We start from the raw sequence: 16,614 nt of genomic DNA on the forward strand, positions 1-16,614 counted from the left end.
TGGGAAAAGGTTCTCATTGAAGTTGAAAGGAAAGGTCTATAGGATTTGTGTGAGAGCTGCAATGCTGTATGGTGTTTGAGGGAGAGAGAGAGATGGTAGTTTTGAGAAGGACCGAGAGAGCAATGGTGAGAGAAATGTGTGGTGTGATACTGTTTGATAAGAGGACTGAGGACTTGATGGGGATGCTGGGGTTGGAGGAATCAGTAGAATGGCTGGCAAGGGTGAATGGAGTGCAGTGGTATGAGCATGTGTTGAGGAGGGATGAGGAGCATGTTCTGTAGAGGGTGCTAGAGTTTGGGGTGAATGGGCAGCGAAAGCAGAGGAAATTGGAAGGGTTGAGAAGGGAGGATGCCAAAAACCAGGTGAGATGGTGTGAGGGTGATTGCTATGGCATTGAGGTAGATCTGGCCACCCCCATTAACGGGGACAAAACCCAGATTCAAAATGATGGATGATGATGATGATCCAGTATGACACAGAATGTGACAAGGCTGGTCTTTGAAATATAGGTACTATTCATTTTTGCCAGCTGAGTGAACTAGAGCAGGGGTTTTCAAACTGTGGTCTGCGGACCACAGGGAGTCCGCAAGGACAAGACTGGGGGTCCGTGCAAAACCAAGTAAGCACATCCTTCTCACTAAGTAGGTATTAAAAAAATCCTGTGTGTATAATTGACAATAAACCTATTTGTTAAATACTGTTAAATAAATAAATGGAAAAATATATGTTATTTTAAGCAAATATTTATGTATAAATTTCATAAGCATTTATAAGGGTAAAGCCTGAAATATAAAGGGGTCTGCAAGTCAAAAAGTTTGAAAACCCCTGAACTAGAGCAACATGAAATAAAGTGTCCCGCTCAAGGACACAATGCACTGCCAGGAATCAAGCTCACACCTTTATGATCATGAGCTAAATGCCCTAACCAGTAAACCATGTGCCTTCATCACTCTTAAAATAAAGATGTATTTATATCACTGTATCACTGTACTGACCACATTGCTAGATGGTATTATACTTCATTGGTCACAATATGCTTCTTTGCATTGTTGTAGCTTTTGAATGAGGCTACCTTACTGGCCAAGTAGGTAGGCCAACATTCTAACTAGATGCCTAAACCATCCTCCACAGACCAACATCTTCATAAATGACTGAAAATATTTAGTCATTCAATGTCATTTTTTTTTCTGTCACACAAACATTTCCAAACTCCAAAACCTCTTGTTGTTTTGAAGATTTGAGAAATAATGGGAAGATTCAATATAAACATAAAACAATTATGTTTAACACAAAAAAAAAATGAAAAATGAAATAGAAATCTTACTTTGATACCATACTTTTTGCAACTACTCTGGTATCTGTGTTTATAATCTGCAGCTTTGACAGTGTTGTCTGATTCCTTTTTAAAACAATCCTATTAAATGAAAGAAATTGTAAACAGTACAGATAATTTTCCCATCAGTTATTTCAATTATATCAACATATAAAACAAATATTATGTTATATCATAGCCTTTGAAGATGAGCCCAGGTCAAACTATCAGACTCCAATCCTTCTCATTTCAAAGAAGTTTATTTTATTTTACAAATATTTAATATTGCACTATGAATAAAAACTGGTATAAAAATTAAACATTACATTCATCCATACACATACACATACACACATGTATGAGTGTATGTACATATGTATGTATGTACATACATATGTATGTATATTACTGTATATATACATACATACAGTGCACCATTGTGTCGACCAGTCTATCAAATGATGTAATACACTGCTGCTCTGGGAATTGAAACCACAATCTTACAATTGTAAGTGCAACATCCTAATCACTAAGCTACACGCACACACACACACATATACATATTGGAATAATTGGGATTCTTTTGTGAGAGACAGACTATGGCCAACTGAATTCCGACCCAATATGTTGTTACAAGTCTCTCAGCTCACTAATGGAATAAAAGGCCAAGTCAATACAAGCAGGATTTGAACTTGGAAGAAAGAGCAAGCAAAGTCCAGTCATTTACATAAGACGTGAAAAGTTAAGATAACAGGCCTACAAACTCATGAGTCATGGACTTAGACATGCTGCAGGCATATTATAGAGTTTGAGGGTAAAGAAAAACAGTTAAGTGAATTGGAGAAGATGCATGTTGTGAATACAAAGCCACAAATCATGGCTTGGTAGCCTGAAATTTTATCCTCTCAAGCAATAAGGATTTTCTTTATTTTATGAAATAATTTAACGATTTAGCATTCAGATTACTCTCCTCCATCTCATCATCATCATCATTTAATATGTTTTCCATGCTGGCATGGGTTGGATGGTTTGCCTGGAGCTCGTAAGGCCAGGAACTGCACCAGGCTCTATTGTTTGTTCTCACATGGTTGCTACAGCTGGATGCCCTTCCTAATGCCAACCACTCCATAGTGTATTGGGTGCTTTTTATATGGCACCAACACCAGTGCTTTTAATGTGGCACCAGCTCCAGTATCAATTCTGCTGTGGCAGATGGGTTTACTTGAATACAGCAAGGTGCCAGATAACTCAGCCCTCTGGCATCACCTTTGTATGGTTCAGTAGCTTGAGATAGGTCTTCAATACTTTGTCCCATGTCTTCCTGGATCTCCCTCTTCCACAAGTTTCATCCACTTTAAAGAATGTTTATTTCTTCATATTGTTTGGAATTAATCATACATAATCTCATAGATGTGATTGTTTATTTCTAGAATGACATTGTAGAGTAGGTGTGATAGGCCAAATCGGACCAGTATGAACATAAAACCGGTAGAAAATTTGGGCCAGATATGGCCAGTTTACATGCTAATGGGTCAAAAAATAAATTAAAAACTTTAAAAATAATAACTATAACAATTACTCTTTTACTTGTTTCAGTCATTTGACTGCGGCCATGCTGGAGCACCGCCTTTTAGTCGAGCAAATCGACCCCAGGACTTATTCTTTGTAAACCTAGTACTTATTCTATCGGTCTCTTTTTGCCAAACCGCTAAGTTACGGGGACGTAAACACACCAGCATCGGCTGTCAAGCGATAGTGGGGGGTACAAACACAGACACACAAACACACATACATATATATATATATATATATATATATATATATATATATATATACATATATACGATGGGCTTCTTTCAGTTTCCGTCTACCAAATCCACTCACATGGCTTTGGTCGGCCCGAGGCTATAGTAGAAGACACTTGCCCAAGGTGCCACACAGTGGGACTGAACCCGGAGCCATGTGGTTGGTAAGCAAGCTACTTATCACACAGTCACTCCTGCGCCTATAATTTTTGCACAAGGCCAGCAATTTTAAGGAGAGAGTGTTAGTTGATGCCATCAACCCCAGTGTATGACTGGTACTTTATTTTATCAACCCCAAAAGGATGAAAAGCAAAAAAATTGCTCTCAGTGGGATTTGAACACAGAATGTAAAGATCCAGAAGAAATGCAACTAAGCATTTTGGCCAACATGCTAATGATTCTGCCATCTCACCATAATATTACTGATAACTAGAGAGGTAATAGATAAATGGATAACCTTTTCAATCTGCTGACATCTGGCAATTTGACGTTTCAAACATGGAATTTCATAATTTACATTTCTGGACATGATTTGGCCTGATTCAGCTGGTTAAATATTAAAAAAAAAAAAAAAAGAATATAGTATCAATTATCAACATAAGCAAATAAATTGCTTATAAAATTAACAATTATTAATTTTAAGGAACTGGAAGTTTTTTTTTTTTCTATTTTTCATTTAAGAAATAGCAAAATACCAAAAAGGTTTGTTTTTAATCAAAAGATTTAAGAAAGATAAAGCATAAATTATGCAAATAAGATAATCATCATCACCCTTTAATGTCATTTTCCAGGATAGCATGGGTTGGACATAATGAAAAAACACTACATCCCTGGGTGAACTTGAACCACCAACCTTTCAGCTAGCAGCTCCACATGCTAACTGATTGCATCACGGAGCTACATTCTAACAATGAGTGAGCAAACTTTCTATGAAGTCAGTACAATTTTTATAAAGATAGTATTGTGCAAGAATTCTTGAACTTGAGACATTATTAAATATTTTATGAAACACAAAAATATTAAAAAATAGCAAGTTGTTACTGTTTAACTTACCTAAATATAAGTTATTCTTTTCATATAAATTTAAAATTTCTGACCATGCCTAAAAGAAAAAGAAAAAGTAACAGTAACTTCTCAGATTGGGACAGGTTACGCATAGAGAAAAGTATAGGTAATTGAAGGAGTCACTATAGAAAGCTGATAGCTATTTTAACATAACTGGAGGGATGAAAGGCAAAACAAACTATTGCAATGTAACAGTAATAACAAAAACAAAAAAAAAAGAAGAGAAGATCAGGCAACATACTTGCTCAACCTGCAAGAAATTGCAGCCAAATTTCCCTCAATTCATATCCTTCCACCTTAAGAAAAGGGAAAGACATATGAAATAATGTACTCCTATATGCCTTTACAAAGACAGGCTGATCACTGCTGGACGCATGTGAATTAACTTAAGGTTAAATAACAAGAACAATAATATTAACAGTGATCAAAGTTTAAATGTCTTTTTTTTTTTTAAGGTTCAAATCCCACCAGAATCAAGTTTGACTTTAATGCCTTTAGAAATCAATAGAAATAAGTATTAATGATATATTGGATTTAGTTTAGTGGTGGGATAAATCACAGGTTTCATTTTAAAAAATCACAAAAAAATGCTCCAGAAAATGGTAGCAAGAAAATGAGATTGTCATGACTTAAATACCTTTAGTCATAAGGCTGACCTAAACAACAATAACTGCAACAACATAATAAAATGACAACACAATAACAAAAGGTGTTTCTAATATTAGTTTCAAATTCTTGGTACAAGGCCAGCTATTTTGGGGAGGGGCTAAGTCAATTTCAACAACCACAATGATCAACTGGTACTTATTTTATTGCCCCTAAAAGGATGAAAGGCAAGTCAATCTCAGAACGTATAGACAGACGAAATACCAATAAGCAATTTGCCCAGCACGCTAACAATTCTGCCAACTGGCTGCCTTTCAAGTGTTTCTAATATTGATACAAGATCACAAATTTGTAGGAAGAGAGCAGCTTAATAATAATTGACTTTTGTGGTAAAAAGTTTGCTTCCCAGCCACATTGGTTTTGTGTTCTGTCCCACTGTGTGACACCAAGAGAAAGTGTCTTCCTTTAAATCCCAGGGCCAACCAATAAGCCCATCGCGTGCGCATGCACATGCATGCATGTGTGTGTGTGTGTGTGTGTGTGTGTGTGTGTGTGTTTTACTATCCCTTTGCCTTAACATCAAGGCAAGTGGTATCTGTCATTACCAAACTTCCATGAAAACATGTCTGGTGACAGGGAAATACTACCTTGGGAACAGGTGGGGGTTGGTAACACGAAAAACGTCCAGCTGTAGAAAATCGACCTCTACAAATTCTGTCTGATCCAAATAAGTATGGAAAAATGGATGCTAAAACAACAACAATGATGATGATGATCCTGAAGAAAATTAAATGTGTAAGTCAACAATGTTGGAATTTCAACACAGAACATAACTAAACACAGTTTGGTACTAAGTTCACTGCACTAGCAATTCTGCTTTCTGTCATCTTTAAAACAACTTTAACAAAATGAAATTTTTAAAAAATCACCTTAGTTAATTCATTTGAATATTGTCCTAGGATGTTCTTCTTTCCTGACTCTGTGTCTTCTGACAATAATGACATTATTTCCTTCACATGGAAGTAAGTGATTTCTTGTAATGTTACAAATGTCACCAAGAAAGAAAGAGAAAAAAAACATTTAATATATATAATTGATCCTGATTAAACATTTATGAAAGGAATTCATTTCCTGAAATATTACTTCAATGAAAATTATCGTAATTATCAGGTCATTAAGAATGAAATGTCCAATTTTCTTATGCACCAAGTTTGACAGTCGTTAACTCTTATGTTTTATCCTGATGATTCTGTTTTACAACATTGAAGAGTTACATCATCACTCTTCAAAATGCAATTAATGGTATCTGTTTATATTGTGAGTTTTCTCTTGTAAAATCAATTTTTGTGAACCCGTGTTGTTTATGAATCTGAGTTCCATCATAGAACCAATGCATCCCAGACAGCATGAAACATCAATGAGGTGTTTCATGAAGATGTGGTGAATGAGCACACTGTACATCGATGGTTTGAGAAGTTCCAGTCTGGTGACTTCACTCTTGAAAATCATCCCCATGGTAGACCTGAGACTAAGGTGGATAATGATGAGCTGGAAACTGTAGTGGAAGTGGATACATCTCAAACTACGAAGTGAGTTAGCAGCAAAGTTTGATGTTTTGATTCCAACTGTATTGGACCATCCAAACAAATCAGCAAGGTAAAAAAGCTGAACAAGTGGGTACCACATGAACTGAACGAGCATCAAATGACACATTGTCTTGAAACTTGCTGTTCTTTGCTGTCACGGAATAAAAGCAAACCAGTTTTGCATCATATTGTTATGTTTGATGAAAAATGGATTCTTTTCAACAATAGCAAGCATTCTGCATGGTGGTTGGATAGAGACGAAGTGCCAAATCACAATCCAAGACAAAATATTCACCAAAAAAGCTAATGGTGTCTGTTTGCTTGTCCAGCGCTAGTGTCATCCACTACAGCTTCATGAGACCTGGTAAGTCAATTACAGCAGATGTATACATCAACCAATTGGATGAAATGATGAATGAACTTGCAATTAAAAACTGAGATTGGTCAATAGAGACAGGCCAATTCTTTTGCAAGGCAATGCTCAACCACATGTTGCACAAAGAAGGCTACTCAAGTTACAGAAACTGAACTTGGAAGTACTCTGTCATCCACCATATTCACCAAACCTTGGTCCAACTGACTATCATGTTTTCCAGGCATTAGACAACTTCTTGCAAGGAAAAAACTTCAAATCTAAAGCCTTTTGTGATTTCATCACTTCTTGCTCTCCAGAATTCTTTGCTGCTGGCATAAATAAGCTACTGATAAAATGGCAAAATTGTGTTGATAATTTAGGTGCATACTTTGACTAACTGGATTGCTTTTTGTTGAGATAAAGTAAAATAAACTTTCAGTTCAAAATTGGACATTTCACTCTTAATGACCTGATAATCGCCATTAAGTAATGTTAGTAATGCAATAAAGCAGGGAATGCTAGAGGTGTTATAAGCTATGAAGCTCTAGGGATGTGGTCATGATTTGTGTGGTTTGGAAGTTAGCATCGCAATTCCTTGGTTCCCAATTTGATGCCCTTCTGTGTGGTACTTTAGGCAAGTATCTTCTACTATAGCATAGGATCAACATCTTGATATGATATTTCAAACTACAAAAACAACCTATGAGTTGCAATATCTTTCTTCCTTTTTCCTAACCAATCCTGAATACCTTGCAAAAACATAGGTGTGATCCTTCTTCATCTGACTAACCATAAAAGAAATAGAAATCTGCCTTTGATCTATCACTACTCTAGCTAGCATCTACCACTTTTTCATCACACTGTTCACCCAGTATACATCATCATGCCAAGGTAATTGTATCACTCACACACAGCAATCAATGCTTCTACTGTTCAAGCTGTTTTAACATTTTATTTTACACCAAATAAACACTACTAAGTTTATTCTTCTCTTGAATGACAGAATGTCTTTCACTCTCACAGTGTGAGAGTGAAAGATACACTGTCCAAAAACAGAAAGGACTGAAATACCTTTAACCATAGGTCTGCTCTATCAGGGCTGACATGAGAGCTAAACAACATGCATCATTAATGTAGAACATCACACTACTGATATAAACATGTCAACCTATTCTTCTCCAATTTATGTACATCCTGCACTTCCAGTATTTGACGATTTTTTTATGTCACCTTTTTTCAGGAACAGCTTGATGTATTGGTGAACAGTTAATGGTGTTGGGAAGCATAAAGATTAAAGTTGTAGTTGAGAAAAAGTCGGCTGACATGGAGAAGTGGAAGCCATTTGAATATTGGAAAAAAAGTTAGCTGTATCATATTGATTTGTGCAAGGTATCAAAATACTAGCATCATGACTGCTGCTCAATGCTCTGTGAATACTGTAAATGCTGTAAGACATGACATGAACATCATGAAAACCAAGTTCCCCCAAACCCCGATGGTCTTTAGGTGTGTCTTCAGTGAGGCCAACATTATGCTGCCCCACATCTTTGAATAGGGCTTTAGTCTCAATTCAGATGGTTTTGCAAAGCTGCTCAAGACTGTGGTCAAACACTGGCTGGAAAGGTTTGCTGCTGGGGAGCTATATGTATAGCAGTAGGATTCAGCTCCTTGCCATACCTCCAGAAAGAGTCAGAAGTAGTTATCAGAGAATTTCTACAACTTCACCAGCCTCAATTTCTGACCACCTAATTTCCCCAATTGTAAACCCATGGATTACTATGTGTGGAGTGCAGTGAGAAAGACACCATCTGCTCTGCCTGCAACACCAAGGTTGAACTGGTGGCCAAGATTAAGGAGTTGTTTGAAGATCTTCCTAGGGATACATCTTCCATGCGCCAGGTTCCAGAGCCATCTTGCAGCTGTGGTGGAAGCTGAATGTGGCTACTTTGAGTAAACTGTTATCTCCCAGCCATAATCTTGATGATATTTTTTGATTTTTTAAAATACTTTTATTTTTGGATCGGAAATTGTGTTTTTCTTTTCCATTTATGCAAACAGTTAAATTTAACCCAAACACCCTGCACATTTTCACCCTAAACATTTATGAACTTTTAGCACTCAAATAAATAAAAATTCCATAACAATATGAAATTTACTTACTTGAATTTTTCATAATGTCAACAACTTCCTTAACATCTGGCAAAGTCTTAAGTGCTTGGTTAATCTTGTCTCGAATTACCAAAGCTGATGCTGGCCAGTTCTGCTGACAATGTCTTCGGTTTATCAACCAGTCTACAAATAACAAAAGAATTCAATGAACTGGATGTAGAGTAATATATATATTGAAGAATGCATGTGATGATGCCTTACATAAGAATGTTACAGCGTTTCACTTTTCACACTAGCATGGGCCAGAAAAGACTTCTTAACCCTTTAGCATTTAAACTGGTCAGATCTAGCCTCTCACACCAACCCTACAATATCATTTTAAAAATTAATAGTTATCTCATCATAATCTCAAAGCTATAAGATAATGCATGATTAATTCAAAATAATGTGAATAAATAAGCATCACTTTTGACAGAATAATGTGAATACTGAAGGGTTAATTTAGTATTCTTCCAGCTGATGCCAACACTTAGTTGTTTTCAGGTAAGGTACTTTACACCACTAGGTTTTTGCATGTCAGACTGCCAAGGACATAAACAAACATCACTGTTGCCCAAGTGATGTAAATGGAAAAACATATGGAGACACACACATATACACACATCATGCATCATTTAACATTCATTTTTTCCATGCTTGCATGGATCAAATGGAATTTGTCAAAGCAGATATTTTATGGCTAGATTCCCTTCCTGTCACCAATGTGTGTGTGTAGAGAGAGAGGGGGGGGGGCAACTGAAATAAGAGTTTTGACATATTTTCTGAATCATGTTATTAGGTAAATAGAAATAGCTTAAAAGTGAATTCTAAAACATTTCAACCCTATTTAATCCCTAAATTCATGCCCAGCCCCTTAAAATACCTAGATGTATCAACACTTATGGGGTTGGATAGAAGGAACCCATGACCTTTTCAAATACTTCCAAATTTGTGTGGATGATGTTCAGTTTGAACTTCTTTGAGTTGATATCTGTGAGAAAAGAACAAGGTCAGAGGGAGACTTCAAGAGACTGGCAGTTGTGGGTAAGGACTGGTAAAGGTGGTTAATGCAGGGTTTAGTGGAGAGAAAACACTGAGCAGAGATGAAGAGAGGAGAACTAAGGACATTAGCATTAGGTAGATCTTGGCAAATGTGGTGGTGCTATATGAGTTGCTAACTCAGAGAGGCCATTGCTGGAGCAGTAGATGAGTCAGAAAGGGGAAACAGTATGCTTTGATTGGTATTGGTGTTGTTGTTGTTTAATCATTTAGCATTCAGATTACTCTGTCAAATGTAATGCTTATTTATTCACATTGTTTTGCATTATCTTGCAGTTTTGAGATATCGATGATGTGATTGTTTATTTTTAGAATGACATTCTAGGGTATGTTTGGGAGGCTGGATATGGCCAGTTTAAAACTGGTAAAATATTTGGGCTGGATATAGCCATTTTATATGCTAAAGGGTTAACCCCAAGACAGCCCTGATAGAGCAGGTTTATAATAAAAACCATTCCAACTGTGACCATTCCATCTTTTTTCATATGTGCAAGGAATCCTGAACCCCTATTCTCTAACATGTTCTTTTCTAAGAGAGCAGTGTGAGACTTGAAGGGAATTTGTGGGGTTGAGTAACTATTTAGAAGCTCTTTCATTAACTTGAATGCTATTGGTTGTGTACATCAATGAGTGAATCTATGTTAATGAATCAAATGGTCACTTTCTGGACATGTTTTGCAGGCATTAAATGTTTTCTGTGTAAGAGGAGGAAACTTAATCTTTTAGATGCAGTTTTGAAAAGATTATGTGTTGTGGCCATGAAAGATTATAAGAAATTGAAAGGTTTAGCTAAGAGTTGTTCATACACAGGATTTTTTAATTATCTTTTAATAGGAAAAGAAGGCAGTATCCATGACCCTGAGACTGGTGGGAAGAAAAGGAGGAAGTATCTTTGGACTGGAGACAGCCCGAATGATTGGAAATTCCACTAAAGGCCTCAAAAGGGCAAGGTGCTGATATTTAACCAAGACAGAGTAATTCTACCACCTATGTAGATCGTGGCAGGATTTGAACTCAGAACAAAATACTAACTACATTTTTGTACAATCTTTTATATATTATGCCTCTACTTCAAACTCCTTAGAAAATTAAACAAGAGATTCAGAAAGTCAACCTCTGTACAAATATTTTACTCATATTTGTGCAAAATACTGATAACTGCATGGTTTTGCTTTTGTATATAATCTTCTTGTTGATGAAGTATGACTTAAAAAGTTACAAGGAGGATGACAAGAGTTTCATAAACATCTTTCTAAAATGAAAACTTCATAACAATAGCACAATCGTCAGTTAAAAGGTAATTTTTCTCATACCTGTAAGTTTGTTATAATGTATGTCAATTGGAAGGTCTTCATAATTAACTTCGTGAGTCATGGTGTCAACTCTTCAAAAAGACTATAATTAAATAGAAAAACAAATAAATTAAAGATAAAATAAAGACAAATAAATAGAAATGAATAAAAAAAATATTCAATTGAAAATTTCAAAAGCAGCAAATTCACAAAACAGAAGGGACTAGTTATGATATAACAATCCAACTCTTAGAAATTGAAAACTTAATTTAGCTCTTTCATAACCAAATTTTTAATTTCTCACACTGTTTAAGTATTTCAATAAATTTTGAAACTATTCAGGAATTTTGAGGTATTTAGCAAAATAACCATCATATTCATTATTAAACTGATGTTAAGAAAATAATTCCTTTTTTTTTTTTGACATATTTATGTTGAAATAACTGTCTTTGTTTCAAATAGCTTTGAAAATAATGAAGAATTTATTAAAATAACTCTGACATTATTAAGCTGGTGTTTCAAATATATATTAACATGAAATTTCAATGGAAGGTTTGAGTTTAGATCACTAAAACAGGGAGTTTGTATCATAGAATCAAGGCTAGTTTCAGTTGAATTAGTATTAAAGGGTTAGCAAAAGGTTTTTACATCAAATTATGATGGCATGTTTTGATATAGATATGGAGACTTTAAAATAATGACTTCTGATCATAGAACCAGAGGTTATCTCAGGAAGCTGATATCAAAAGAGTGAATTAAAATTTTAAGAATTCTAAACAAGAAATACTGTCAATATCAAGAAATAATGTCCAGTCATCAAGTAATCAATAATTTGTCTATAGTGCCATATAAAAAGCACCCAGTCTGCTCTGTAAAGTGATTAGAGTTAAGAAGGGCATCCAACTGTAAAAAAGCATGCAAAAGCAAATCTCACCAGTGCTTGAGCCACATAAAAAGCACCCACTCCACTCTGTAAAGTGGTTGGCATTAGGAAGGGCATCCAGTCATAAAAACCATGTCAAAACAGACAATGGAGCTTAGTGAAGTCCTCTAGCTTGCCAGCTCCTGTCAAACCATTCAACTCATGTCAGCATGAAAGATGGAGGTTAAATAATGATGATAGCTCAGCTGTCAATAGTTTATACAAATGAGCAGAGACAACACAGGGTCAAAAGGACCTGCTAGTCTTGTCAAAGATATGAACTTCTCTAGTGTTGGTGCCATGATAGAATACATCCCATGAAATCTGTAAAGTGGTTTGTTGTAGGAAGAGCATCTGGGTATAGAAATCAAGCCAAAAAGTAAACATACAAGACACAGTCCTCCAAACCATCTAGGGAGGCAATAAGTCTGAATAAAAAACTACTCTTCAACCTATGTCAGCATGAAAGGTAGACATAAGATGATGATGATGTTATTGACAATCCTTTAAATTTTCAGGAAGTAAAAAAAAAAAATCTTTAAAAGATCTCCATCCAGTATTTTGTGTCAACACCCTTTTCTAAACACTTCATATCACAACTATGAGCAAAATTTTGCAGCATTTACTGAGACATCAATCATTAATACAAAAACAAACAAAAAAATTGCACAACTGACAAACACAAGTCACATGAAACTACTGGCACCAACCCTTAGCATGGAAGAATATAAGACGTAGTGCAGAAAGTAAGCATATTTATCATACTTCTGTTTAAATATTTTCATTCTTCCAACATAAATGTATATTGGTTAAGTTCATTATGATAATTACAAGGGCAAAGGATTGATAGAATAATTAGATTGTGATAATTGTTACAGCTCCTAATGTTCTGATTTCAAATACTGCCAAGGTCAAGTTTACCATTCATCCTTCCATGGTTAATAAAATAAAATACCAGTCAGGTATTGGGGTCAATTCGACTAGCCTTTCTCCTCAGATTTGCTGGCTTTGTGCCTAAATTAGAAATTATCATAAGAATTAATTTTTACATTAAATAATTATTCTTTTATTCTTTTACTTGTTTCAGTCATTTGACTGTGACCAAGCTGGGGAACCGCCTTGAAGGATTTTAGTCAAACAAATCAACTCCAGGACTTATTTTTTAAGCCTAGTACTTATTCTATCAGTCTCTTTTGCCAAACCACTAAGTTACAGAGACGTAAACACACCCACACCAGTTATCAAGCAGTGATGGAGACACAAACACAAACACACAAGTGTATGCATATATATAGGAAAAATATACAGGGTAGGAAAATTATAGAAATTTTTCTACCAGTGGCCTAGCATGCAGAAAATAGTCAATAGACTATATATTATTCATATAAAATTAGTGTACATTTAAACACATTAGAGGTGCCCTGACAGGACACCTAACATGCTAGAAGGACCAGTCAAAATCCAAACCACGGTTATGGGTAATTTCGAAGGGAATGAAAAATAAAAACATTTACCATATTTTGTTACTGGACCATGGTTTCAAACTTTCATTAGTAAATAAAATAATTTATTTTATTTTATTTCCTAATTAAACTTCGAAACCATGGTCTGGTAACAAAATATGGTAAATGTTTTTATTTTTCATTCCCTTCGAAATTACCCCTAACTGTGGTTTGGATTTTGACTGGTCCTTCTAGCATGTTAGGTGTCCTGTCAGGGCACCACTTATGTGTTTAAATTTACACTAATTTTATATGCATGTGTGTCTATATATATATATATATATATACATTGGGCTTCTTTCAGTTTCCATCTACCAAATCCACTCAGAAGGCTTTGATTGACGACACTTGCCCAAGATGCTACACAGTGGGACTGAACCTGGAACCATGTGGTTGGGAAGCAAGCTTCTTACCACACAGCCACACCTGTGCACAAAGTAGTATTTTCAATAATGAGTGTATTTAGTTTCTCATTAAAGTATTTAAAGAACAGAAGTAGTTCTTTTTTATCCTCACATTCAATAATAATAAGATTTACATGTTTTAATAATAAATGTATTACATTCTGAAGGTTCATAACATTAACTCCATGTGTTTGCCAGTTACGGTGAACATTTAACTTTTCAGCATTCTGATTATTGTCAAATGTAATACTTATTTATTCACATGTATTAAAGTTAATTCTGCACTATCTTGTTGCTTTGAGATTTCAATGATGTGATTGCTTATTTTTAGAATGACATTTCCAGGTAGGGGTGAGAGGCTGAATCTGGCCAGTTTAAACATAAAACAGGTAGAAGATTGGGCTGGATATGGCTGGTTTAAATGCTAAAGGGTTAATATGTTATTACTGTCATAATAACATGTTGATTATTGATGACTCAGGCACTATTTCAACTGAAACCTTTTTGCTTCAGTTGGAGCCCAGGAAAAGGAAACTTTTATTTTTCTTCTCTAGATTTGATATTCTAATAACGCAATAATGGTGGCATCAAACAATGGACTAGAAATCATTCAGTTGAAGAACTGGTTAAACTAAGTTGCAAGAAAATTGAATGTCCTTCTTCCAGTTCAAAATCTAATGATATAGTAGAAACAGCTGTGAAAACAACCAAGCCTGCATTAAAAAGTTATTAGAAAGTTTGAGGAGTATTTGCTAAAGGTTCTTATCTATAATTACAGTACATCTGGTGCAAGCAAGTTATCTTCAGCTGAAAAATTACTTGATATGCGACTGTGAATAGTAATAAACTCTTTCCATGAGGTTGAACAAATAGTTAATTCAAAAACAATATAATGAAATTTTCTTTAGATGGGCATTACATCTAACTGCCAGAAACAGGGTCTGGATTATACTTGAATACGAAACAGCTCAATTGACATCAGTTGAACAAATAGCTCCTAAATATCCTACTCCAAGCATATCTACAAATCACAATAATGTTATCAATGGGGTCAATAATATCACCAGCACCTCCTACAGAGCTGCCAGATGATCATGTGATCCCCTGTAGTAATGTTTCTAACAGGTTAAGAATACCAATTTCTCCAATTACCATTGTTGCAACTATTCAATCACTAACATCTCCCACACTACCAATATTAAATCCTATTTACACTCACAGCATTTTATTAAGAATAAAATCCCCATATAAGAGTTGTAGGATCACAAAGGGAATTCAGAAGCCATAAAGATAATGACTAAGGCAAATTACATTTTGTGGTCAGAATAATGTTTAGATAATAGTATTCTCTTATTAATATATAAATGTATCTCTGAGGTTGACTTTGCCTTTCATCCTTTTGGGGTCATGTACTGGGGTCGATCTAATAGACTGGGCCCCTCCCCCAAAATTTCGGGCCTTGTACCTAGAGTAGAAAAGAATATATAAATGTATCTGTTCAACATCTGCACACTGTTATGCTGACATGGTGTTGTTTGTATGCTGCATGCTTTCCTGTGGTGATACCAGTTCAATGTCAGACACAGTCGTATGGCCATAAGACTGTGTCTGACATTGTGTCTGGTAATGTTGGAGAATTACAATACTCAGTTAAAACAGCTGTTTGAAGTTTCAAATTTACTGTTGTCAATTTAAATAATGACTGAGGCACATTAACTGATCAAGTTCCTTCATATGGTCAACTGATATATATACTAACAGCTACATCACAATCTATAACAGTTTTTAGAATAAAATAAATTAGAAATGCCAGAGATAAGTTAATGATATCTTCAATAAGGGTGGGGCAAAATGAATAATCTTGGTCAGCATAGTTGTTGCTGAAGTTGTCAGGTGGCAGGTACTTTTTCCCCAAGAAATTTTTCAACTTTGACCCAATTGTAATTCAGTAATAAAATACCTGGATAATTTTGATGTTTAACAATCGATATTCTTTTCTCTGTTTCCTACACTAATGACTAATTTGATAATTTTCAATTTTGAAAAAAATATGTCTGGAGTGGGGTAAAATGAGTAATGACTAATTTAAATAATTCCTTTTTTCAGTTGTGTGATGTATCTACATATTTGGAAAAGAGCCACTCCAGAAGATCATAAAAAAGCTATAGAGAATATTTTATGTTGAGTTTTTAGATTTATTCAAGTATCGTTTGTTAATTATCATGTGTCATTTTTCCATGACCCTCATTTTTGTTGCATTTCTGATCTTTATGATGCATAAGGATGGATAGTAATCTCTATGAGCCCTTTCTCAAGTGTAATTCTGGAGAATTGAGGAGAGAAATTGACCTTATTTCGTCTTATTTTGCTCCACCTAAATGTCTTCTGTATAATCAAGGAGAACGGAGATAATTTTTTGAAATAGTGTCCTGAAATGTTTTTAATGCATTTAGAGAAGGTCATTTGGATCTTTATGGTTTGACGGGCAACATTTTTTTATGTAGTGTTTTTGGTACCGAAACATTCAAACTTCGTATACTTGTATATTTTGTGGTATA

At 35.1% G+C, this 16,614-nt stretch overlaps 1 protein-coding gene across 1 annotated transcript in view; it reads right to left on the reverse strand.

The window, feature by feature from the left end:
* LOC106880649 (CDK5 regulatory subunit-associated protein 3) overlaps positions 1-16,614 on the reverse strand; it is a 32,282-nt gene that overhangs the window by 13,841 nt on the left and 1,827 nt on the right. The window contains exons 2-7 of the mRNA XM_014930691.3: positions 11,250-11,331; positions 8,890-9,021; positions 5,718-5,821; positions 4,171-4,219; positions 3,575-3,663; positions 1,325-1,414 (exon numbers count right to left, since the gene is read on the reverse strand). Of these exons, the coding sequence (XP_014786177.2) occupies positions 1,325-1,414; positions 3,575-3,663; positions 4,171-4,219; positions 5,718-5,821; positions 8,890-9,021; positions 11,250-11,310 (525 nt within the window). The 5' untranslated portion in view covers positions 11,311-11,331. The remainder of the gene's footprint in view (positions 1-1,324; positions 1,415-3,574; positions 3,664-4,170; positions 4,220-5,717; positions 5,822-8,889; positions 9,022-11,249; positions 11,332-16,614) is intronic.

The sequence above is a fragment of the Octopus bimaculoides genome, chromosome 3 (assembly GCF_046866305.1).
Source record: "Octopus bimaculoides isolate indiv1 chromosome 3, ASM4686630v1, whole genome shotgun sequence".
NCBI lineage: Eukaryota > Metazoa > Mollusca > Cephalopoda > Octopoda > Octopodidae > Octopus > Octopus bimaculoides.